This window comes from Eubalaena glacialis, chromosome 4, assembly GCF_028564815.1.
Source record: "Eubalaena glacialis isolate mEubGla1 chromosome 4, mEubGla1.1.hap2.+ XY, whole genome shotgun sequence".
In the NCBI taxonomy this organism is placed as follows: Eukaryota; Metazoa; Chordata; class Mammalia; order Artiodactyla; family Balaenidae; genus Eubalaena; species Eubalaena glacialis.
The window spans coordinates 113499131-113525637 of NC_083719.1; the positions used below are offsets into that span (position 1 = coordinate 113499131).

Here is a 26507-nt window from a genome sequence, read left to right on the forward strand (position 1 = left end):
ACTGGCCCTTTCTTCCTCTCCCTGAGCCTGGGCGAGATTCTTTTGCCCAGCAAGTTTCACAATTTCCATTTCACCCACAGTTCTGGATGGCAGGATGAACCTAGGCCTTAGTCACTCCTGGCTGAAAGATAAGCCCTCAGCTGTTTGTTTATTTAGTTTCCTCCAAATAAGTACTTCCCTCCCATCAAGTTTTCACTTGGTTAAGAAAGGAAGTATCTTTCTTTTAAGCTGCCTGACTTAGGAGCTCTTAAACTCCTCCAAAATCTTGGGAAAGGGGAGTTTATTTTAATTGCCTACAGCCTGATTTCATTTGGGCCTGGCAGGCTTGGCGAATCCTAACTTTCCATCCAGTTTGTCTTTCTATCCTTGTCCAAAATCCAAAATGCCCAGGAGAGCAATTAGCCCAAATCAAAGTGGCTGGGGCAGACTGTGAACAGCGGGCTTTGTGAGTGACACTGAACAGAGCTGGACAGCTACAGATTGCTAAGCTGTTGCACTTCCAGTGTCTGGGACACTCAAGCGAATCCCAACAGCGTCATCCTTCAAGATGACTTCACTTTTGCCCTTACTAGAAATGTGTCCATTCTCTTTGGAAGTTGGTGTTTGAATCTATACTCAGAATGCTGCTCTCAGAACCAGCACACCTACTGTAAAAATCATATACGCACCTGAGAGCAAGACCTTTACAATAAGCACCTACCATGAACCAGGCATGAAGCAGGGTGCTTTGGTTACATGACTTAACATAATTCTCTTCATCACCATTATTTTACGGATAGGGAAAACCAAGGCATTGAGGAGTTATGTGACTTGCCCAGGCCCCATAGCCAGTAAATGGTAAGGTTAGGATTCAGGATCCTTCTACCTAGCTCCAAACCTGTACTTTTTTGCCATCATACCTGGATGCCTCCTCATTATAAAAGCCCCCCAACACATTCTTAAAGCAGGGCACTATCTATGTTCGTGCAGCGGGTCTGCAGTCATAGTACTTGGCACGCCACATGCTCTCTCCGCCTCACCCCACCCTCAGCTACTCAGTGCCAGAAGCCAACTGACCATGTGTGTCAGCTGCCGAGGAGAGGAAGGAGCTTTCTGGGTCTAGGAGAGTGTTTCTCAAGAGTGATCTAGGAAGAGCACATCAGAATGAGGTGGCTTTCGTACACATAAGGCCTGAGAACCCCTGAGTGTGGGAGAGTGTGTCTAAAATTCCCCCCATGTGCATCTAAGGCTTGAAGGCCATCCTCAGGAATGAGCGTGCTTCTGACACAGACCCATGCATAGGCATTCCTGTGTGTCTGGTCCACGGGGGGGCACAGAAGTGGTCCTGGATGCCACTTGGCCGATCTGTCTGCATCCCGCTTGCAGCTCAAATCACGTGTGAACCCAGTCTCCCACAAAGCTGTGCCTCAGGAAGCAGTGAAGAAATGTTGCTGAACCAGTTTCCAAACCAGAAGTGTGCCCATTTGTGAGCTGCATGATGCAACCTGGCTGACAGTTAGCTGTAGTTCTCGCATTCACAACCCGGGGACAGGAGACCTGGGGAAGGTCAGGACAGCTGGAAGTGTGAAATGAATGCAGCCCTGCATAGCTGTCAAAGGATCAAGCTGTCTGCGGCGGCTGACTGACCATGCACACACACACTCGGCAGCACCCAGCTAGGCATTACCTACTTCACCACCGGTGTAGAAGTCAGTGTTTGTCGGGTGAACGACAGCATCACTGTCGATCGAGGCAATGTCAGCCTGTACAACTTGCAACTATAACAGGTAAACAAATGTATATCAACTGTGTTGGACCGAGACCCACGCACAGGCACATTTACTAAGGCCCCAATGGCAGGGCTGGCCTACCTGGTCGATTCCAACATATGAGCCAAAAGGGCAATCAGTCCACGAAGTGTGCGCACATGTGGATGGGGGTGAGGAGAGGAGGAGGAGGAGGAGGAGGAGGAGGAATATCAAATGTGACATGTTTAAATTAAACATTTGAATGACAAGTCCAAAAAAAGAGAAACAGACACATGAGATCATTTCCAAAGGTTAAAAGAAATAACAAAACAACGAATGCCCCACTTCACTTCGCAAAAGCCTGTAAGACTGGCACCCCACTGAGAAGGCTACTAAAACATGGCATCTGTTTTTTAAAAAACGTGGACTATCAGGCGAACCAAAACAACAAGTTTCTCCATTTTATCAGCAGTAGTCACCTTTTAGGGTTTGATTTTTATTCCTGTGATGTTCATCATTTTGTCTACCTTCGAGGGACATCTCTTGAAAACTGAGAAAACAGTATAGGTGTGCGCAGAGGAATGCCTTTATTTTTCCCCCTCGATGTGTAAAAATATTTTTCCAGCCTACCTCTTATTCTAATCAATCTCATTTTTATGTATTTTACATATAAAATATACTATGAATAGATAGGATCCTAGCTTTTTCTAGCTTGTGGGGTTTTTTTTTTGTTTTTGTTTTTTTAAAGAAAGCATCTGTTTAAGGCAGTTAGAAAACAAGTTCAAGCAGGGCATTTTTGAGTCCCAGTTCTCATGTCTTCAGCCCACTACTGTACCCAGTTTGTGTGGGTCGGGCCTGGGCTCTGGCATGAGCATCTCTCCCGGTAAGGAAATCTGCCATCTTACAAAGGTGGCCAAAGATGGGAACTAAAGATACACAAAACATACCTAAGTCAGCATCAGGCACAAGGCTGCCTTGGTGGGCACCTGCTAGCCTGTTGCCCCTGCAAGGCTCACAGCTAAGGAGACAGGAGCCTTCACTGTGCCCTAAGCTGACAGTTCCTCTCTGTAAAGGTGAGGCCACAGGGTGGGACACCTGAGGGGTACCCCTCAGCTTGCCCTGAACCGTCCACCCTCCTGTGCAGGGAGATGCCATGGCTCTGGGGCAGTTTTCCTCTGTAAGAACTCACTCAGAAAGAGATATCGCCCTTCTTTTTAATATCATACACGAGCCAAATAATTCATGAAGGTGGCACTCAGTCATATACTGTTTTCAGTTGTAGAAGAAGTCGAAGTGACAGTAGGTGGTAAATTTGGGGGAAATCAATTTGCTGGTGGATTAAAGACAACTTAATAGTATACTGATGCAGCTTAATTGTCTCCCTTCTCAAGTGTTTTCATGCTTTGTTTGTCATTTCTAATTAAGGCTTAAATGGAGAAACTATCATTTTGTCGTTACCTGAGATTTTTCAGTTCTTAAAAAAACAAAAAAAACAAAAAAAACACAGTTTAAAAAAATCCCCCCCAAGTAACCAGCAGTCAGTGTGATCATTATGGAAGAGAATTTAGATGGCAATATATTTATAATCAAGGGGAAAGCAGCCAATCGGGCTTAATAAAACATAATCAGATCATTCCCATTTGGAATGGCTTGAAGTAAGTAGACATTCAATGTCTACCCTCAAACATTAATCTTGGTTTTGGGAATTTGGTTTGACCATCTGAAGTTTGAGAAGATGAAGAGCCTAAATTCTGGGTTCCATAACTTTTCAACTGACAGCTGATGGTGCCAAACCCCATCCCCAATTACCTAGGTCATCTTTAAGGTCAATGTCAGCATTGGTAGGATTGATTATGGCCTCCACCTCAAAGCCGGCTAAATTACTGATTTCACTGTGAATAAGGTTCAGCTGAAAAGAAAAGCATGAGGTGGGAAATAACAGGACAGCTGGGAAGTCACAGAGACGTGAGCCTTGGGATACAGATGAAGGGCAGTGGGCACTCCAGGTGCACTGGGCACAAAGGGGAAGAGGGAGTCACTGGCTAAACTGAATCCATGTCAAATGAAAGACTCAAATGCCACTCGGGATGCTAAAAAGAAGCAAGCTAGGCTGAGGGTCCAGAACGTGTTTGTCTGGTGATGCCTGGGGCCAAAGGGAGGCATAAGCCATATCAGGCTGGTGGATCCACTTCCCTTGAAAAGAACTTGTGATCTGGGGGCCCAAGTACAGCAGTTATCAGGACCCAGAGTCAAGTACTCATTGCTGGGGTAGGGTGGGGTGGTATATGTGACTGTCCCCTTCTTTGAGCACTGGGATGGTGTGGAAGTCCTAGCTGGTTTGGGCAAACCCCTCGTAGCTCTACCATTCTCTTCCAAGTGGTCATGGGTCTTTGAGGCTGTCCCCATCACCGTGACTACTAGCTGGCTGGCTCCTGTGCCCTGCTCAGGGGTGGCGAGAAGCAAGAATGGCCTGTTACTTAGTAGCATCTAATTTTACGTGCCTGTTAGTCATGTAATACTGAAGTTCTGGCCAAACCCAGGAAGAGACACAGCAGTTCTCCAGCAAGACAGCGTGTCTTTTAAACTGTTCACGTTGTTGGTGAGGCTACTCTGAGGCCCAAGGGGTAGAGCATTTTCTTTGAGTGAGTTTTATGAGTACCCTACCACCTGAGTCTTTGTAAAGAACCGCTGAATGTCCTCCCTCCCGACTGTTATTCTGGTGCCATGACAACCCTCAGTTTGAGAGGAATCCTAAGTTCTAGACTGGCTGTCAGAGGGCAGGGGGAATTAGCTGGCCCAGGATCCCCTTCCTGTTCTTAGGTCCAAGCGCCTGCAGCTAAGCACTCACACTCTCTCAGGGAAGATGGCTATTCTTCAGTGACAGACATTCCTACCAGATGCAGCAGAGAGCAATGCCCAGAGGAGCAGATGACCAAGACCAACTGCAATCCCGGCTTGGGGAGCTGACCGCACCCTCGGGGCCCAGCAGGGCAGGCGCTTATTTAGTGCAGGCGCTCACTCCCAGGAGAGGGCCGTGTGCAGACACTCAGCTGGGAAGCTCTTGGTAACTGAGCTCCAAGTCACTGAATTTCTGGGGCCAAACATTTTGTTGAAAACAAAACCAAACAAAAACCTGACGTGCTATAAGCAGTAGAAATATAAACCCACATTTCTGATTCCCAGACGCAATCAGCAGATTCTCAAAAAAGGGACCTGCTTAGACTGAAAGTTGTGGAAATGAATTTGGTCTTATGGCTGGGGGAAGGACTCTGGCTAGGCCCTGCCACAGTGTGGTAGGCCTCATTTTTAGTTAGGGCTCGAAGAGAGAAGAGGTACAAGCTCTCTCCACTTGGACTTTCTGGGGTATGGTTCCCAGCACTGCAGGGTAATTAGGGGCCAGCCACTGGCATTCCTGAAGCTGAAGGAAGCCCACTGGGGTGCCCTCACACAGTGAAGCTCTCAGAGCACAGGTCCTGGTGCCAGGACAGAGGCACAGAAGAGACAGCATCAGGGAGAGGGTGCTAATGGTGTTGGCTCAGGGGGAAGGGGTGTGGATGGGCACACAATGGGGGGGTCGGGGTCTCAGAGTAAGGCAAGTGAAGGTTTAGGGTTCAGGACAAGGGTGAAGGGTTTGATTATGGTATCATGTAAGTACTGCGTATGACTTCAAGCAAATGCTGTTTATAAAAACTCAAATTAAGCCAGTACTCCCTGCTCGCCACCAAAAATAAATACCCACACTGTGTGAAGCAGCAGGAGATTGTTGGGGGAGGAAGGGAAAGGAGAAAAAAGGGAAAAGAACACTTCACTTGGTGTTATGAATCAATACACTTTAAAGACATCTAGGAGATTCCTTTTTTGTTTGTTTAAAAACCATACATGTTTAAATCTTTAGATTTCATAATATTTTTTTCTAATTGTATAGACACTTCTGGATTTGTATTCAGAAATGTCTCACCGGAAAATCAGCTACTGCCATGGGCTCTGATTCAACTAGCCGGGGAGACCCTGGTAGACTGTCTCTGCCTCTGCCTGGGGAGCACTCCCCCTGCTCTTTAGGGCTTTCTGGGGGAAAGTGCGGGGCTTTGTGGCCTTGCTGAAGCGAGGGAGCAGTTGCAAACAGAATTCCCAGTTGACTCCGGGCTCATCACCGTCCCTCTGAGCAGGAGCAGCCCCGCTCTTGGAAGCACTGAATCCTGCACATCAGGGAGCCACTGCCACCAGCATGGAGAAGCCCCAGCTAACCAAGTGCAGTTTCACTCTCACCCACATCATGCTCTGCTGGGTACCAGGCTCAGCAGAAGTCCTCAGGGTGAGGGGCTGAGCCACAAAACAGTATTGCTATTAAAAATGTGCAATTATAGAGGACTATAAAGCATGTGCTTGGGGGAGGGGGGTGGTCTGTGTTTGTGTGTTTGGGAGAGGAACGGGGAGGGGAGAGGACAAATTGCTTCAGGCACTTTGGAAAGACAGATGGGCAATCATCTTGGCTTGGGCAGGCTGGACCAGGGGGCAGAAGCCAACAGTGATCTGATCATCTGGTCATGAAACAAGAACAGAAGCTCCCCTGGACAGGAGAAGGATGAGCAGAGGCCACGTATACACATGCCTGAAAAGGATCTCACTGTGCAGAGGACACACGCCAGCAGGCCTGGCAGGCCCAAGATAGATGCCCAGTCCTAGGAGGTCTCAGGCCCCCCTAAGCCCACCCAGGGTCAAATCCACCTGGGCCTCTTAGCCAAAGGGGCCCACAGCTGTCTGAAGCACATGGCAGAGCAGGGGTATTTGTGCGCTGGGAAATCAGATTTCTGGGAAACTGTGAAAATTCCCAATTTAGTCTAATTTTCTGGGAGGGAGGAGGGTCATTAATGATTTCAGAATGTGAATAAGGTGACTACTTCCTTGTCTTAACATTGGGAAAGATGGAAAACTAAGTTTTAAACCACAGAATGGTGAATTTAAAGTATTTGTGAAGATTGCTGGCCACTGGAGAGAGTGCCAGTTATAGAGCAGAAAGGGGGTCCCACTTGGCTGCAGGGTTGGGGAAAGGGGACTGAGCTAAGTGTCCTTCAAGATCTCTTCCACCACGGGGACCTGATGATGCTCATGTCAGTGGGCTCTGCTGGAGCCAGCCTCTGATGTCTACAGTACCCAGTCTCCCCTCGAGGGGTTATGCCCAGTTAACCCTTGTTGTCTACTCCTGATGTGAACTTGTTAGGATACAAGCTCCTTGAAGGCAGAGTGCAGGCTGCCTCCTGCCCAAGGGCCATCCAATGCCTAAGACAGTGCTCGGGTTTCTGTAGGCCCACAAACAGAGCTGGAACTGAATGTCAAACATCCAGACACAACTTTAAGATGAAGTGAACAAACCGCTTCCCTGAAAGTAGGGCTAACGGAAAGGCCAGAGCTCAGGAACTGGGCCCTTGGCCTGGCTGGGACCTGAGGTGGCTCAAAGCTAACCTGGCTATCCTGGAAGGGAGGATGGCACCCACCACTGAGAGCAGGTCGGAAGGCAGCCTGCCCATGATAAGGAAGGAGCCGGTGGCTTGGGGCTACTGGATGGACATCTGGGCTGCCTTGACGTGACCTCCTTGGCTACAGGAAATAGTACAATCCTTTTTTTTTTTTTTTTTTTTAACATATGTGATCAGAAATTCAATTTTAGGAAATAAACGTGATGATTAAAGATTACCTGAGTGACTTGTTAAGTCTAGCCTGTCACTGTGCAGGCTAGCCTGTTCGTATCTCTCATTCCCTCACAAGGGACAAGGAAGAAGACTTCTTCCCCTGTGCCCACCACATAAAATGCAACGCTTTTCCTGTTCCCAGAGTCCACTTTAACTAAGGAGGATGGAGAGGCGAGGTCCTCCACAGAACTGCTTCCACTTCCTCATGGATCACCATGTGTTCCCTGTGGCCTGCTCCAGGGCCCATTCCTGCCCTGGCCTCTGGGGTGGAGGGGCTCCTTCCTCTGTGCTATGCTGCCAGCCTGCACGCATCCCCGGCCTGAATTCCCCCAGAGGTCTCAGGCCTGGAGGTGGCATCTGGTGGGTTTCAGGCTAGAATGTGCCACACAAAGACAAGGACCCCTGTGGGCACTGCTGGAGGCCCAGAAGCATGGCTTCATCAGCGTCCTAAACTGTCTCAGAAGCCAGTCGTCAGCCATAGGGTGGAAGAGGGTGGTGGGCCTTTCCTCCTCATTCCTGCTTCAAGAGCTCCCTCTCTCTTTACTGTTCCCCAGCCCCCGGGACTAGGGTGTCTGCCTCTGAGGAAGAAAACCCACGGTACCTACCCCTGCCTCTAGTGGCCCACAGGGCTGCGACTGCAATCCTGATAGTTGGGGAGGCACACACGCATGCCCTCCTGACACTGCTTTCCCAACTGCTTCTAATAATACTGACTCTTCCAAGGAAGCCTACATCACTTACTACCACTGACACAGATTTATAGCAATACACATTGGAAGTACTTTTTTTGGACATAAAGCTTTTTAAATGTCTGAGAAGAAGCTGAGAAACTCCACTGAACCACAAAGCAAACACATTTAGTCGATTCAGATTCACAGCACTGTTTCCCTTTTGAAAACAATTCAACAATGTGTGTGGAATACTGGGTAAAATCAGAGAGCAATGAGGGCGGTTACTCCTGAGACGTCAGTATGTGAAATACATTATCATCAACAACAATGAGATCCCAGGCTCCTAAGCCCTGGGCCAGCTTCTCCTGCAAGTAGCTTAGCAACTGTGCCTTTCAGGGCTGTAGCGAGCACAGTATCACCTTTCTGACCTCAGCTTGCTTTGCACTATTCCAGCATTGGTTTCATTGTCACAGGTGGAAAGTAAGACTCATAGAACACAGGGCACCATACAGTCACCATTGTAAAGTACCCTTTCTGAAACACTTCCTAAAATCCAAGTCAAAATTAATGTCTGTAATAATGACATTTTAAAATGTGCTTTGTGTAAAAATTCCTATGTGTCAGTTTGACCACTCTGGCCCCTTTTGCACTAAATGCCATGACTTTCACTGGACAGACTATTTATAAAGGGCTAGAAAGTCCTGCTTCAAAATAATGCTCTCAACTATGAACACTTACTCCCTCTCTCATGCTGCAGGGCACAGGGTTCCAGAAAGGGTTGCTAGGACACTAGCTTCTAACAGGGTGCCCAGGCTGACTTGAGATGATGCTTTATTCTGTGACACCACTTTTGGCGAGACACAGTTTACTCTGCTAAAGGGCACCTGCAGGGCTGGATTTGGGGGTAGCTCACCCTGGATGTGTGTGTCCTGGGTCATTAAGCTGGAAGCAAAGGGCAGTCTTGTGGTAGTTTGGGGTTCTGTTCTCACCACTCACACCTGACTGTGTGATACGGGAAAGAAGGCAGGTGTTCTTTCTGGCTCTGCACTCAGCCCCTTCTCTCACAGCTGACCATGTTACACTGGGCTCCAGTTCAACCAGTCCCTTCAGGCTCTCCCTCCGAAAGTCAAGATATCAAAAAGCCACATTAGTTTCGCTGTCAAGCCTCCATCTTCCATTTTGCTCTATTTCCTAAATAATATTAGATAACATGCCTGTAAATGACTATAGAGTATCAGTGCTTCTCTATAGCTTTTTGGACTCTCCCTCCCCAACCGTGAGTGGAGTATAGTCAGTATTAGCTGGATTTGTACTTTCTGGTACTTTCCTGCCTGTGGTGCCTGGTCCTGAGGCCTGAGACCAGGCCGTACCCAAGATGGAGGAGATGGCACTGCTCGGTTGCACAGGAGCTAGCAATGTGTCTGCAGTCTCTGTTGCCTCCCTTCCCTTCCAGGGCTCATATGCAGCAGACGAGGCCCTGATCCCAAGGCCAAGAAGGGCAAGAAGGGCATCTCCATTTGTACATGGACATTTGTATGGCTGAGTACGGCTATTTTGGAAATCCAGCAAGGGGGTGTGAGGAGTTCTGATTTGACGCTGGCTTTGGGGTAACCAGCAGGAGAGGGCAAGAAGAACACAGGGAAGGGAGAGGCCAGGGTCAGGGCACCCAAGAGTAGGGTACGGGAAGGAGTGAGGGAGAGGGTGGACCCAGGCACTGAACTGTTCTACCTGCTTAACAGGTTTCCAAGTCCTGGCTAATCGTCAGCATTAGGGATCTGAAGCACACTGGAGCTAGTCCTAAATCGCAGAGCTTTTTCGCACTTTAGTTCAAACCAAAGCAATTTGGATGACAGGTCACGTTAACTTTCAATATATTACCCAAAGGACAGGTTAAAGGGTGTGAAAGTAAACCCAGGTGGTTGCCTTCACTGCTGAGCTGAAATTTTATAAATAAAAAATATTTTAAACAAAAACTTTCAAAGCCCCAGACCTTAAGATGACAGAGAGTGCTGCTTATTTTTTCCTTTGAAAAATGCATACAAAATACAGATAATGGTTATAAAATGTACACTGTAATGGTTATTTGCTGGAACACAGAGTCCACCACAGGAATTGCATCATGAGAGCCTGAGTGCAATTAGTGACAGGAAGAGGGAGGGGGAGAAGGAGCACTTGCAATGACATGAGCAGGAGGACTGTGTCACTGAGATGCAAAAGGAAACTGACAGTGAGGTTTTAAAAATGATGCAGCTTCAGAACCAAGTTGTTCACCACATGCAAACTAAATGCAATTTACATGGAAGCTCAAATCCATGCCTTTAATTTTTTTTAATGTAGGATAAAAAAATTCAGAAAAGTAATTCCCGCTCTCTCTCCACCCCCTTTTTTGGTGTTAACAGAGAAATATGAACTCTCATTCTCAGGTCTTAAAAGCCTTTGCATCATTTTTATTTTCAACAAAAGTGAATCATTTGTTACAAAACCATGGCGTCCTGGCAAATTTGCATCACTGGGGTGGCTGAAAACATATTGCCCACGGTTAAAACAAACAAACGATTGGCTTGAGGAGTCCTCAAGTGGCACAGTGTGTCTAGCAACAATCCCGCCCCCTGGATCAAGGTTCCACCTTCAGTGCCCACTGGAACACCTGGGCTGCCTGCTAGACCTTTCCCTTTCCAGGACCCAGTTTTGACTTCCAGCTGTTTTTCTGGGCAGGACTACAGGATGACCAGGTCATCCCATATACACAGCTCCTTCCACAGACTAAGCCCAGGGTGTCCCGACCCCCACAGGAGCTGCTGTCCCTCTTCTTTACCACCACCTCCTCTCCCCGCCTGCCAGTCTCCCCTCAGCACCCTGTCCAGCCCTCCCTGAGTCCTCTCCTAAAGCCGCCCCAGGCCCCACTCTCTCCTCCAGCCCATGAGGCCAGGAGTGGTCCTCAGTCAGCCTTCCTGCTGGTGGAGGCACCCATCTGTCCCAGGGCCCGCGAGCAGACCGGGGCCCGCGTTTGCCTACCTTCTGGCCAAGGAAGAGGCTCTTGGTGGAGAGCACAGTGAAGCCATCGGCGGGTGTGCCCTCGGTCGTGCTGTCGGCGCTGGCTGCCTTGCTGACTTCTCCCTGCTTCTTCTTGCACAAACAGAAGAGTCAGTATGAGGCCTGCACAGATGGAGACCACGTGAATCTGGGCTTTTCTAACAGGCAGGTGAATGCCCATAATACTCAAGAGAAAACAGGAAACTAAACCACTACTAGCTCTCAGCATTTTTCAAAGTGGGGGCTGCAGGCTTATTTTGAAGTCCAAGAGTAAAGAGTGTTAAAGTGTATTTTCATCACGTTTATAATCTTAAAAAAATAGCTACCTAAAGGCAAAACTTCACAGTGATAATTTAGAACAGAACCACTTGCATAACTGTAGACCAGGTGAATGTCTCTTAATTCAGGGTCTTCACTTTCTAGATGCCTGTACAGTATTCACGTCTGAGGGGGAAAAACAAACTGCTCTGGATCCTTAGTTCTCAAAGAGCCAAAAATCAGACCAAGGATCATCACCCTCCAACCCTCCGAGCCCAGGAGGTAAGACTCTCCCACCCTCTTTCACTAAGACCCGCCTTGGAGAAGGATCCATATGGGGGCTGTTGGTGAGCCTCTCTGTCCCCTTGAGATGCCCCACCCCCCTGCAGTGAGCATGGATCTTGGCAGGCTCTTGGGCCTCTTTCCAGCATCATTCAGACTGAAGTATATGTCCTCTGGGGTTTCCAAGAGCCTTGCAAAGGTATGTCGTGTAGAGAGGTATGATTACTTTGCAGATCCTCTGCTGCCTAATGTACTTCTTCCTGAAGTGGATCTGCCCTAAGAGTGATCTATGCTTGCAATCAAGGTTTCATGCTGGGTCTCCCTTCACAACCATTTCTCCCACTTCCCAAGAGTGAATATTAGCACCACCCTTCAAGTAGGGATACATGTCTTTCTCAGTCTTTTACTTCTGTCAAGGACGAGGCTTGTATTAGAAATGGATACTCTGGCTCATTTGGGGATTTTTTGCATTCAGATATATTGGTGAGTGAGGAAAGTGGGCACAATAGCAATTTTTGTTTAGGTACTTTTTCCTTCCCCCAATTATTATCAAAAAGGACATTACTCCTGAGGATGGTCCAGTGGGAGCAAATCAACAAAGTACGGGGTGAGAAATATTATAAAATATATAAAATATGATAAATGGCCATGGCTTCCTGAAGGAAGGATCTGGACAGAAGACTCAGGGCAAGGCCCGTGCCCTATCCATTTTCCCTTTTAATACTCAAATTCATTAACATATTAACATTTTTACTTACACTGAAAAATAAGGTCTAATTTTACTAAGTGCTTTAACAATAAGGACTGCTTTGGCATTTAGGTTATATGGCTAACCTGGAACATTTTCCATTAATTAAATGAGCTAAATTTGATGCTCCAAGGTTTTGATATAAATGGTAAGACAGAAAGCATTTTAACAAGAAACATGGTATTAGCAAAGATATAGTAAAATTATCACTCTTTTGGTTTCCTAACACTTCAAGTGTATCAGATTTGACAGGTATAATCAACAATTACATGGTAAGTCTTAGTAAAGCCTTTTTGATATACTTTCCAGGAAACAAGAAAAGCAAAGACGGGATGACAAATCCTTTCACAAGTCAGATGTTTCTAATTCTCTGCTTTCAACAAAGCTGAAGAAATACCAAATTGAGTTAACAGCTGATAGACCATTAAAGAACAGATTGATGGAGTTTAGTTAACAGTCATGTACCAATGCAGGTTTCTTAGTTGTGATGAATGTACCAGGGTTATGGAAGATGTTAACAACAGGGAAACTGGGTGAGGGATATTCAGGAACTCTCTATACGGGCTTTGTAACTTCTGTAAATCTAAAACCACTCTAAAATAAAACATTTATTAAAACAAATTGATGACAGATTACTATGTGATTGTTGGCATGTAACTCAGAAAGAGTTCAGAGGATTGAGCGATGTTGCTATAACAAAATCCTTTCCAGTCCCATTTAATTACTTTTGTGAACAAGATTTCCCAGGCACTTATACCTATAAGTAAAATATAGGATGATGACTCATTTTTACAATGAGCAACATTCATCTAGGGTACTTGAGTTAACTGAAAAAACTATCTCCATGCATCCCATGACATGATACAGTTCCAAAAAAATTTTACTTTCTCCTTAATAGTTAAATTAAAATGTGTCAAGTATTTATCAGTTTGATCAACTGTGTATTATTAATAAATGTGATAACTATCCAATCCTGTGGAAACCATAACATTTAGTGCTTTTATGATCACAAGAAAATTTTTCAAAATGAATTTAAATTTATGTACATTATTTTTGTTGCACAAATCACTAACATACTACAAGCAAAAAAAAAAATGTGTTACATTAGGATAAAAATTTGTGGGGCAAGTGAAAGGAAAATAAGGGCTCAAAGGAGTAAAATTATATAAATTTTCCAACTGTTAAAAAAGAGCCTGTTTGTGTATTTTGTGGTATATCAAATCATCACAGTAAGTAGATTTCATTGGATACATTTAAATGATGAAAGAGTTTTCTTTTTAAAGTTCAATATGTATTATATATCAAAATTATACCCTTTGTAGTAGATATTTAAATTTATTATGAGAAGTTTAGCTGTCAAATTTTAGATGTATGAGCTATGAAGATTTTCAAAACTGCTTTAGGAAGCATGCAAGCAAAAAAGTTTTAAAGCCACTACTCTACCCAGTGAACACCATTCATACACAAGGTGCTCAGTAAATGCTTGGGAATGAAATGCAGTTGCTAAGTAGATAAATATTTAGTGCTTCTGCCCAAGGATACTTGGATTTTAAGAGGTCAGAAAGCCCTAAATGATAGAATTTCAGGCATCTGGGAATTGGAGCTGGTTTTACTGGGAGGAGGGGACCTGAAAGGCTCCCTGTGCCCCTGATACAAGTCAGCAGCTGCCTATGCAGCCAGGTTATAAAGCTTAACCTGTGATAATTAATACTGATAATTTTCAGCAATGATTCATTTGCATATGGTCACCTGCATTAAAACTGTTGCCCCACATTGTAAATTGGTTCAGCCACTATGGAAAAACAGTATAGAGGTTCCTCAAAAAATAAAAAATAGAACTACCATGTGCTCCAGCAATTCCACGTCTGGGAATAAATCCAAAGGAAATGAAAACACTATATTGAAGAGATATCTGCACCCCCATGTTCACAGCAGCATTATTTACAATAGCCCAGACATGGAAACAACCTAAGTGCCCATCAACAGATGAATAAAGAAAATGTGATACACACACACACACACACACACACACACACAATGGAATATTATTTAGCCATAAAAAAGAAGAAAATCCTGCCAGGAAGCTGAGCGTTCCAAATAAGATGAACGCAAACAAGCCCGTGCCAAGACACATTATAATTAAAGTGGCAAAAGTTAAAGACAAGGAGAGACTCTTTAAAACAGCAAGAGAAAACCTGTTACACACACACACACACACACAAACCCCATAAGACTATCAGCAGATTTTTCAGCAAAAATTTTGCAGGCCAGAAGGGAGTGGCATGATTTTTCTAAATGCTAAAAGTAAAAAAAACTTCCCAACAAGAATACTCTACCTGGCAAAACTGTCCTTCAGAAGTGAAGAATACAGAAAGAGTTCTCCAGACAAACAAAAGCTAAAGGAGTTCATTACCACTAAACTGGCCTTAAAAGAAATAATAAAGGGACTTCTTTAAGCTCAAAAGAAAGGGCACTAATTAGTAACAGGAAAACATATGAAAGTACAAGCACCTTTGTCACTGATAAAGGTAAATATAAAGGTGGTAGATTAATCACTTATAAAGCTAGTATAAAGGTTAAAAGACAAAAGTACTAAAAATAACTAACTACAATAATTAAGGACTATACACAAGATAAAGAGGTGTAAAATGTGATGTCAAAAACATAAAACATGGAGAGAAGAGTGAAAATATAGAGCTTTTGAATGGGATCAAACGTGTTATCAATTTTAAATAGACTGTTATAAATATAAGTTGTTATATATAAGCCTCATGATAAACACAAAGCAAAAGCCTATAGTAGATACACAAAAGAGAAAGGAATGTAAGTGTACCACTAAAGAAAATCATCAAATCACAAAGGAAGAGAGCAAGAAAAGAAGAAAGGAACAGAGGAACTACTGGATTGGCCAAAAAGTGCCTTTGGTTTTTAAGTAAAAATAAGAGACACATTTTTCATTTTCACCAAGAACTTTATTGAACAACGTATTCAACCTTTTTGTTCCACTACCCTCTGTCATTGTTCAGGCAACTTCATAATTCCATCTTACCAAAACTTTTTATCTTTTTTGAGCAAAGAACTGTTCCAGGTGCCTTTTACAGTCTTCCAGGGAACTGAAATTTTTTCCATTAAGAGATTTTTGTAAAGACTGAAATAAATGGAAATCTGAAGGTGCAATGTCTGGTGAATACAGTGGATGAATCAGAACTTCCCAGCCAAGCTGTAACAGTTCTTGCCCAGTCATCAAAGAAACATGCAGTCTTGCATTATCCTGATGGAAGATTATGAGTTTCCTGATGACTAATTTTGGATGCTTTTCATCAAGTGATACTTTCAGTTGGTCTAATTGGGAGCAGTACTTGCTGGAATTAATCGTCTGGTTTTCCAGAAGGAGCTCACAGTAGAGGACTCCCTTCCAATCCCACCATATACACAATACCACCTTCTCTGGATGAAGGCTGACCTTTGGTGGGTTGGTGGTGGTTCATTTCACTTGCCCCATGATCTCTTCTGTTTCACATTATTATACAGTATCCACTTTTCATCAACCATCACAATTTGTTTTAAAAACGGAATGTTTTCATTACGTTTAAGTAGACAATCACATGGGGAAATATGGTCAAGAAGGTTTCTTTTTGCCTACCTTATGTGGAACCCAAACATCAAAGTGATTAACATAACCAAGCTAGTGCAAATGATTTTCAACGCTTGATTTGGATATTTTGAGTATGTCCAGTATCTCCAGCATGGTATAATGTTGATTTTTCTCAATTAATGTCTCGATTTGATTGCTATCAACTTCAACTGGTCTACCCGACTGTGGAGCCTCGTCCAGGGAGAAATCTCCAGCACGAAACTTCGCAAACCACTTTTGACACGTTTGATCAGTCACAGCACCTTCTCCATACACTGCACAAATCTTTTTTTGCGTTTCAGTTGCATTTTTACCTTTCTTGAAATAATAAAGCATAATATGCCTAAAATGTTGTTTTTTCTTCCATCTTCAATATTAAAAAGGCTACACAAAAATTCACCAATTTTGATGTCTTTTATAAAATGCATGCTGATATGACAGCTGTCACAATACAATCTAACAAAATTGTTTCGAATGAAGTTAAAGACAACTAAGTGCTACTAGAGCCATCTTATGGAAAAAACCAAGTGAACCTCTTGGCCAACCCAATACAAAACAGCCAAAAAACAATTAACAAAATGGGAATAAGTGCATACCTATCAATAGTTACTTTAAATGTAAATGCACTAAATTCTCCAATCAAAAGACACTGAGTGGCTGAGTGGATAAGTACACAACACCCATCTATATGCTGCCTACATGAGACACGCTTCAGATATAGGGATATCCACAGACTGAAAGTAAAGGGATGGAAGAACATTTTCCATGCAAATAAAAACCAAAAGAAAGCTGAGGTAGCTATACTTATATCAGACAAAATAGACTTTAAAACAATGACTGCAATGACAATGAATGTCATTACATAATCATAAAGGAGTCAGTCCAACAAGAGGATATAATATTTGTAAATATTTATGTACCCAACACAGGAGCAAATAAATATATAAAGTAAATATTAACAGACCTAAAAGAGAAACAGACAGCAACACAATAATAACAGGGGACATTAATACCCCACTTTCATCCATGGACAGATCTTCATTACAGAAAATCAATAAGAAAACACTGGCCTTAAACGACATGTTAAACCAGACGGATTTAAAAAATATACACAGCATATTCCACCCAAATCAACAGAATACACATTCCTCTCAAGTACACATATAACATTTTCCAGGATAGACCACATGATAGGCCACAAAACAAGCGCTAATAAATGTAAGAAATCATGTCAAGTATCTTTTCTGACCACAGTGGTATGAAACTAGAAATCAATTACAAGAAGGAAACTGGAAAAATCACAAATATATGAAGATTAAACAACATGTTACTGAACAACCAATAGGAAAGATTACTTATCTTTAGTTTATCTATTAGTTTCATTTACCTTTTCTATTGTCCTTTGAGTCTCTGTTTCATTAATTTCTGCTCTGGCCTTTGTTATTTCCTTCCTTCTGCCAACTTTGGGCTTCATTTGTTCTTTTTCTAGTTCCTTCAGGTTAGGTTTTTTTATTTGAGATTTTAAAAAATTTTTGATGTAGGCATTTATTGTTATAAATTTGCCTCTTAGAACTGCTTTTGGTGCACGTCATAAGTTTTGGTAAGTTGTATTTCCATTTTCATTTGTCTGAAGGTTTTTAAAATTTTTTTCCCTCTTTTCCTCTAGCCACAGCAATTAGGCAAGAAAAAGAAAAGGCATCCAAATCAGAAAGAAAGAAGTAAAACTGTCACTATTTGAACATGACATGATATTATACACAGAAAACTCTAAAAACTCCACCAAAAAAATTGTTAGAATAAATGAATTCAGTAAAGTTGCAGGACACAAAATCATTACACAGATTTCTGTGGTGTTTCCATACACTAATAATGAGCTATCATAAAGAGAAATTAAGAAAACAATTTACAACCACATTAAAAGGAATAAAATACCAAGGATTATATTTAACCAAGGAGGTGGAAGTCCTGCATGGTGAAAACTGTAAGGCACTGATGAAAGAAATTAAACACACAAATAAATGGAAAGATATTCTATGCTCAAGGACTGGAAGAGTTAATACTATTAAAAGGTCCATACTACCCAAAGCAATCTACAGATCCAATGCAATCCCTAACAAAATTCCAATGGCGAGAGATCCCCAGCCAAGACAGCGGAAGAGAAGGACCTGAGCACACCTCCTCTCACGAAAACACCAAAATCGCAAGTAACTGCTGAACAACCATTGACAAAAAAAACTAGAGCCTACCAAAAAAGATATTTTCAAAGACAAAGAAGAAGCCACCACGAGATGGTAGGAGGGGCGCTTTCATGACATCATTGAATCCCATACCCACCGGGTGGGCTTACCCACAAATTGGAAAATAATTATGTCACAGATGTTCTCCCACAGGAGTGAGAGTTCTGAGCCCCACGTCAGGCTCCCAAGTCTGGTGGTCTGGCATCGGGAGGAGGAACCATCAGAGCATTTGGCTTTGAAGGCCAATGGAGCTTAAGTGCAGGGGCTCTACATAACTGGGGGAAACAGAGACTCCGCTCTTAGAGGATGCTCACAAGGTTTCACATACACTGGAACCCAGCACAGCAGTAACTCCACATGAGCCTCAGTTGGACCTACCTATGAGTCTTGGAGAGTCTCCTAAGGAGGCGAGGGTCGGCTGTGACTCAGTGGAGGGGCAAGGACACTGGTGCCAGAGGTCCCAGAGAATACTGATTGGCGTGAGCTCTCCCAGAGGTCACCATTTTGGCATCAAGACCTGGCCCTACCCAACAGCCTACAGGCTCTAGTGCTAGCACACCTCAGGCCAAACAACCAGCAGGATAGGAACACAGCCCCACCAACAGCAGACAGGCTGCCTAAAGCTGTACTGAGCTCACAGCCACCTCTAAACACACCCATTGACACAGCCCTGCCCAGCAGAGAAACTCAACCCAGCTCCACCCACCAGAGGGCAGGCACCAGTCCCTCACACCAGGAAGCCTGCACAAGTCCAGGACCAACCTCACCCACCAGAGGGCAGACACCAGAAACAAGAGGAGCTACAGTCCTGCAGCCAGCAGAAGGAGACCACGAAAACAGAAAGTTAGACAAAACGAGATGGCAGAAAAATATGTTCCAGACAAAGGAACAAGATAAAAACCCACAAGAACTAAGTGAAGTGGAGATTGGCAACCTACCTGAAAAGAATTTAGAAGAATGATAGTAAAGATAAGCCAAGATCTCAGAAAAAGAATGGAGGCACAGATCGAGAAGATACGAGAGACATTTAACAAAGAGCAAGAAGATATAAAGAATAAAGAAAGATGAACAATTCAATAACTGGAATGAAAAATACACTAGTAAGAATCAGTAGCAGAGTAATTGAAGCAGAAGAAGAAATAAGTGAGCTGGAAGACAGAATGGTGGAAAGCACTGCCGCAGAACAAAGAAAAAATAATGTAAAGAAATGAGAACAGTTTAAGAGACCTCTGGGACAACATTAAATGCACCAACATTTGCATTAGAGGGGTCCCAGAAGGAGAAGAGAGAGAAATGGCCTGGGAAAATATTTGAAGAGATTATAGCCAAAGACTTCCCTAAAATGAGAAAGGAAACACTCACTCAAGTCCAGGAAATGCAGAGAGTCCCATACAGGATAAACCCAAGAAGGAACATGCTGAGACACATATTAGTCAAAGTGACAAAAATTAAAGACAAAGAAAAAATATTAAAAGCAACAAGGGAAAAGCAACAAATAACATACAAGGGAATCCCCATAAGGTTATCAGCTGATTTTTCAGCAGAAACTTTGCAGGCCAGAAGGAAGTGGCACAATATATTTAAAGTGATGAAAAGGAAAAGTATATAACCAAGAATACTGTACCCAGCAAGGCTCTTGTTCAGACTCAACAGAGAAATCAAAAGCTTTACAGATAAGCAAGACCTAAGAGAATTCAGCAGCACCAAACCAGCTTTACAACGAATGCTAAAGGAAATTCTCTAGGCAGAAGATAAAAGCCCAAACTAGAATCAAGAAAATTACAAATGGGAAAGCTCACCAGTAAAGGCAAACACACAGTAAAGGTAGGAAATCATCCACACACAAGAAGGGAGTACAAATGCAGGATACAGGAAATGCATTTGAAACTGAGAGACCAGCAACAATCTTCTACATATACAGACTGCTATATCAAAACCTCACAGGAACCACAAACCAAGAATCTACAGTAGATACATACACACACAAGGGAAAGCAATCCAAACACAACACTAAAGATAGTCACCAAATCACACAAGAAGAGAACAAAAGAGGAAAGGAAGAAAAAAACCTACAAAAACAATCCCAAGACAATTAACAAAATGGAAATAAGAACATACATATCGATAATTGCCTTAAATGTAAATGGATTAAATACTCCAAACAAAAGACACAGATTGGCTTAATGGATACAAAAACAAGACCTGTATATATGCTGGCTACAAGAGACCCACTTCAGATCTAGAGACACATACAGACTGAAAGTGAGGGGATGGAAAAAGGTATTCCATGCAAATGGAATCAAAAGAAAGCTGGAGTAGCAATACTCATATCAGACAAATTAGACTTTAATATTTTTTTTTTTGGCCACGCTGCACAGCATGTGGGATCTTAGTTCCCCGACCAGGGATCGAACCCTGTGCCACCCTGCATCAGAAGTGTGGAGTCTTAACCACTGGACAACCAGGGAAGTCCCCAAAATAGATTTTACAAGAATGTTACAAAGAGACAAAGAAGGATACTACATAATAATCAAGGATCAATTCAAAAAGATATAACAATTGTAAATATATATGCACCAAATATAGGAGCACCTCAATATATAAGGCAAACGCTAACAGCCATAAAAGGAGAAATCGACAGTAACACAATAATATGGTGTTAATATAATAATATTAACACCTGACTTACATCTTTGAACAGATCATCCAGACAGAAAATCAATAAGGAAACACAGGCCTCAAATGACACATTAAACCAGATGGACTTAACTGACATTTATAGAGCATTCCATCCAAAAGCACCAGAATTCACTTTCTTCTCAAGTGCACATGGAACATTCTCCAGTATAGATCACATCTTGGGCCACAAATCAAGCCTTGGTAAATTTAAGAAAACTGAAATCATATCAAGCCTCTTTTCTGACCACAACGCTATGAGATTAGAAATCAACGACAAGGGAAAAAAAACTGTAAAAAACACAAACACGTGGAGGCTAAACAATATGCTACTAAACAACCAATGGATCACTGAAGATATCAAAGAGGAAAATAAAAAATAGCTAGAAACAAATGAAAATGAAAGCATGACAATCCAAAACCTATGGGATGCAGGAAAAGCAGTTCTAAGAGGTAAGTTCATAGCAATAAAATCTTACCTCAGGAAACAAGAAAAATCTCAAACAAACTAACCTTATGCCTAAAGCAACTAGAAAGAGAAGAACAAACAAAACCCAACGTTAGTAGAAGGAAAGAAATCACAAAGATCAGAGCAGAAAAAAATGAAATAGAGACAAAGAAAACAATAGAAAAGATCAATGAAACTAAAAGCTGGTTCTTTGAAAAGATAAACAAAATTGATAAACCTTTAGCCAGACTCATCAAGAAAAAAAGGGAGAGGGCTCAAATCAATAAAAATGGAAATGAAAAAAGAGACGTTACTATTAACACCGCAGAAATACAAAGGATCATAAGTGACTACTACAAGCAACTATGTGCCAAAAAAATGGACAACCTGGAAGAAATGGACAAATTCTTAGAAAGGTACAATCTTCCAAAACTGAACCAGGAAGAAATAGAAAATATGAACAGACCAATCACAACCACTGAAATTGAAACTGTGATTTAAAAACTCCCAACAGGGAATTCCCTGGTGGTCCAGTGGTTAGGATCAGTGCTTTCACTGCAAGGGCCCAGGTTCAATCCCTGGTTGAGGAACTAAGATCCCGCAAGCTGCAGTGCAGCCAAAAACAAACAAACAAACAAAACAAAAAAAACCAAAAGAACTCCCAACAAACAAAAGTCCAGGACCAGATGGCTTCACAGGTGAATTCTATCAAACATTCAGAGAAGAGCTAACACCTATCCTTCTCAAACCCTTCCAAAAAATTACAGAGGAAGGAACACTCCCAAACTCATTCTATGAGGCCACCATCACCAAGATACTAAAAGCAGACAAAGATACCACAAAAAAAGAAAATTACAGGCCAATATCACTGATGAATACAGACAAAAATCCTCAACAAAATGCTAGCAAACCGAATCCAACAGTACATTGAAAGGACTTTACACCACGATCAAATGTGATTTATCCCAGAGATGAAAGGATTTTTCAATATCTGTATATCAATCAGTGTGATACACCACATTAACAAATTGAAGAATAAAAACCATATGATCATCTCGATGGATGCAGAGAAAGCTTTTCACAAAATTCAACACCCCTTTATGATAAAAACTCTCCAGAAAGTGGGCATAGAGGGAACATACCTCAACATAATAAAGGCTGTACATTGATATGTCAAACCCACAGCTAACATCAGAGTCAATGGTGAAAAGCTGAAAACATTTTTTCTAAGATCAGGAACAAGACAAGGATGTCCACTCTCGCCACTTTTCTTCAACATAGTTTTGGAAGTCCTAGCCACGGCAATCAGAGAAGAAAAAGAAATAAAAGGAATCCAAATTGGAAAAGAAGAAGTAAAACTGTCACTGTTTGCAGATGACATGATACTATACATAGAAAATCCTAAAGATGCTACCAGAAAACTACTAGAGCTCATCAATGAATTCGGTCAAGTTGCAGGATACAAAATTAATACACAGAAATCTGTTGCATTCCTATACACTAACAACAAAAGATCATAAAGAGAAAATAAAGAAACAATCCCACTTACCATCGCATCAAAAAGAATAAAATACCTAGGAATAAACCTATTCAAGGAGGCAAAAGACCTGTACTCTGAAAACTATAAGACGCTGATGAAAAGAATCGAAGATGACACAAACAGATGGAAAGATATAACATGTTCTTGGATTGGAAGAATCAAAATGACTGTACTACCCAAGGCAATCTACAGATTAAGTGCAATCCCTATCAAATTACCAATGGCATTTTTTTGCAGATCTAGAACAAAAAAAATCTTAAAATTTGTATGGAAACACCAAAGACCCCAAATAGCCAAAGCAATCTTGAGAAAGGAAAACGGAGCTGGAGGAATCAGGCTCCCTTACTTCAGACTATACTACAAAGCTACAGTCATCAAAACAGTATGGTACTGGCACAAAAACAGAAAGAGAGATCAATGGAACAGGACAGAAAGCCCAGAAATAAACCCACGCACCTATGGTCAAATAATCTATGACAAAGGAGGCAAGAATATACAATGGAGAAAAGACAGTCTCTTCAATAACTGGTGCTCGGAAAACTGGACAGCTGCAGGTAAGAGAATGAAATTAGAACATTCTCTAACAGCATACACAAAAATAAACTCAAAATGGATCAAAGACCTAAATGTAAAGCCGACAGTATAAAACTCTTAGAGGAAAACATAGGCAGAACACTCTTTGACATAAATCGCAGCAATATCTGTTTTGATCCATCTCCTAGAGTAATGAAAACAAAAACAAACAAATGGGACCTAATTAAACTTAAAAGCTTCTGCACAGCAAAGGAAACCATAAACAAAACGAAAAGACAACACACAGAATGGGAGAAAATATTTGCAAACAATGCAACAGACAAGGGATTAATCTCCAAAATACACAAACAGCTCATGCAGCCCAACAGCAAAAAAATACACGCAACCCAATCAAAAAATGGGCAGAAGATCTAAACAGACATTTCTCCAAAGAAGACATACAGATGGCCAAAAGGCACATGGAAAGATTCTCTAATGATTAGAGAAATTCAAGTTGAAACTACAATGAGGTATCATCACCTCACACCGGTCAGAATGGCTATTATCAAAAAGTCTACAAACAATAAATGCTGGAGAGGGTGTGAAGAAAAGGGAACCCTCCTACACTGTTGGTGGGAATGTAAATTGGTACAGCCACTATGGAGAACAATACAGAGGTTCCTCAAAAAACTAAAAATAGAGCTATCATATGATCCAGCAATCCCACTCCTGGGCATATATTCCGAGAAAACCATCCTTTGAAAAGATACATATACCCCAATGTTCACTGCAGCACTATTTACAACAGCCAAGACATGGAAGCAACCTAAATGTCCATCAACAGAAGAATGGTTAAAGAAGATGTGGTACATATACACAATGGAATATTACTCAGCCATAAAAAAGAATGAAGTAATGCCATTTGCAGCAACACAGATGGACCTAGAGATTATCATACTAAGTGAAGTAAGTCAGACAGAGAAAGACAAATATCATATGATATCACTTGTATATGGAATCTTAAAAGTTAATACAAATGAACTTATTTTCAAAACAGAAATAGACTCACAGACTTAGAAAACAAACTTATGGTTACCAAAGGGGAAGGGGGGAGGGGAAGGATAAATTAGGAATTTGGGATTAACATACACTCTACTATATATAAAAGAGATAATCAACAAGAGCTTACTGTATAGCACAGGGTACTCTACTCAATATTCTGCAATAACCTATATGTGAAAAGAATCTGAAAAAGAATAGACATATGTATATGTATAACTAAATCACTTTGCTGTACACCTGAAACTAACACAACATTGTAAACCAAATACACTCCAATATAAAATAAAATTTAAAAAATAAAATGTGCTCTTAATAAAAAAAGTATATATATGTATAACTGAATCACCTTACTGTACAGCACAAATTAACACAACATTGTAAATCAACTATACTTCAATTTAAAAAAATAGTAAAATGTGAAAAAAAATTCCAATGGCATTTTTCACAGAAATAGAATAAACAATCTTAAAATTTGTATGGAACCACAAAAGACCCCCACATACCCAAAGCAATCCCGAGAAAGAAGAACAAATCTGAAGGCATCATGCTCCCTCATTTCAAACTACATAACAAAGTTGTAGTCATGAAAACAGTATGGTACTGGCATAAAAACAGACACAAAGATCAATGGAACAGAACAGCAAGCCCAGAAATAAACCCAGGCATATATGGTCACTTAATTTACAACAAAGGAGGCAAGAATATACAATGGAGAAAGGATAGTGTCTTCAATAAATAGTGTTGGGAAAACTGGACAGCCAATGTAAAAGAATAAAACTGCAACACTATCTTACACCATACACAAAAATTAACTCAAAATGGATTAAAAACTTGAACATAAGAGCTGAAACCATAAAACTCCTAGAGAAAAATGGACAGTAAGCTCTTTGATATTAGTATTGGCAGTGACTTCGGATTTGACACCAAAAGAAAAGGCAACAAAAGCAAAAATAAACAAGTAGGACTATATCAAACTAAAAGGTTTCTGCGCAACAAAGGAAACAATCAACGAAGTGAAAAGGCAACCTATGGAATGGGAGAAAATATTTGTGAATCATTTATCTGACAAGGGGTTAATATCCAAAATATATACAAACTCAGACAACTCAAGGGCAAAAAACTCAAGACCATTTTTCCAAAGAAGACATACAAATGGCCAGCTGGTACATGAAAAAAATGCCTACATGTGTTCAACATCGCTAATCATCAGGGAAATGCAAATCAAAACTACAATGATACAGCACCTCACACCTGTTAGAATGGCTATTATCAAAATGACAGGAAATAAAAAGTGTTGGCAAGGATGTAGAGAAAAGAGAACCCTGGTACACTGTTGGTGGGAATGTAAACTGGAGCAGCTACTATGGAAAACATTATGGAGGCTCCTCAAAAAATTAAAAACAGAACTCCCACATAATTCAGCAATTCCACTTCTGGGTATTCATCCAAAGGAAACAAAAACACTCACTCAAAAGGATATATGCACCCCATGTTCATTGCAGCATTATTTATAATAGCCAAGATATGGAAATATGGAAAAATACCTAAGTGTCCATCAATGGATGAACGGATAAAGAAAATATAATACACGTACACACACACACACACACACCTATATAAAAACAAAATGGAACATTCATCAGCCATAAAAGTGAAGGAAACTCTGCCATTTGCGACAAAATGGATGGACCTTGAGGGCACTATGCTAAGTGAAATAAGTCAGATAGAGAAATTAAAATACCATATACCACATAATCCCTCTTATATGTGGAATCTTAAAAAACAATAACAAAAAACCCAAACTCACAGGAAAAAAGATCAGATTTGTGGTTACCAGAGGCAGAGGGTTGGGGGATGAGGGATGATTGGAGGAAAGTGGTCAAAAGGTACAAACTTGCAGTTATCAGATAAATAATACTGGGAATGTAATGTACAATACGATGACTATAGTTAACACTGCTGTATGATACGTAGGAAAGTTGTTGAGAGTA

The 26507-nt window shown here is 41.7% G+C and overlaps 1 protein-coding gene across 5 annotated transcripts in view; it reads right to left on the reverse strand.

The window, feature by feature from the left end:
* LOC133090939 (core histone macro-H2A.1) overlaps positions 1–26507 on the reverse strand; it is an 80336-nt gene that overhangs the window by 16020 nt on the left and 37809 nt on the right. The window contains exons 5-6 of one of the 5 annotated variants that reach the window (XM_061189618.1): positions 11101–11211; positions 1667–1757 (exon numbers count right to left, since the gene is read on the reverse strand). In XM_061189618.1, coding sequence (XP_061045601.1) covers positions 1667–1757; positions 11101–11211 — 202 coding nt within the window. Of the gene's footprint in view, positions 1–1666; positions 1758–3536; positions 3637–11100; positions 11212–26507 lie in introns of all 5 variants that reach the window. The other 4 variants (XM_061189616.1, XM_061189619.1, XM_061189617.1 and 1 more) reach the window with 4 other exon arrangements.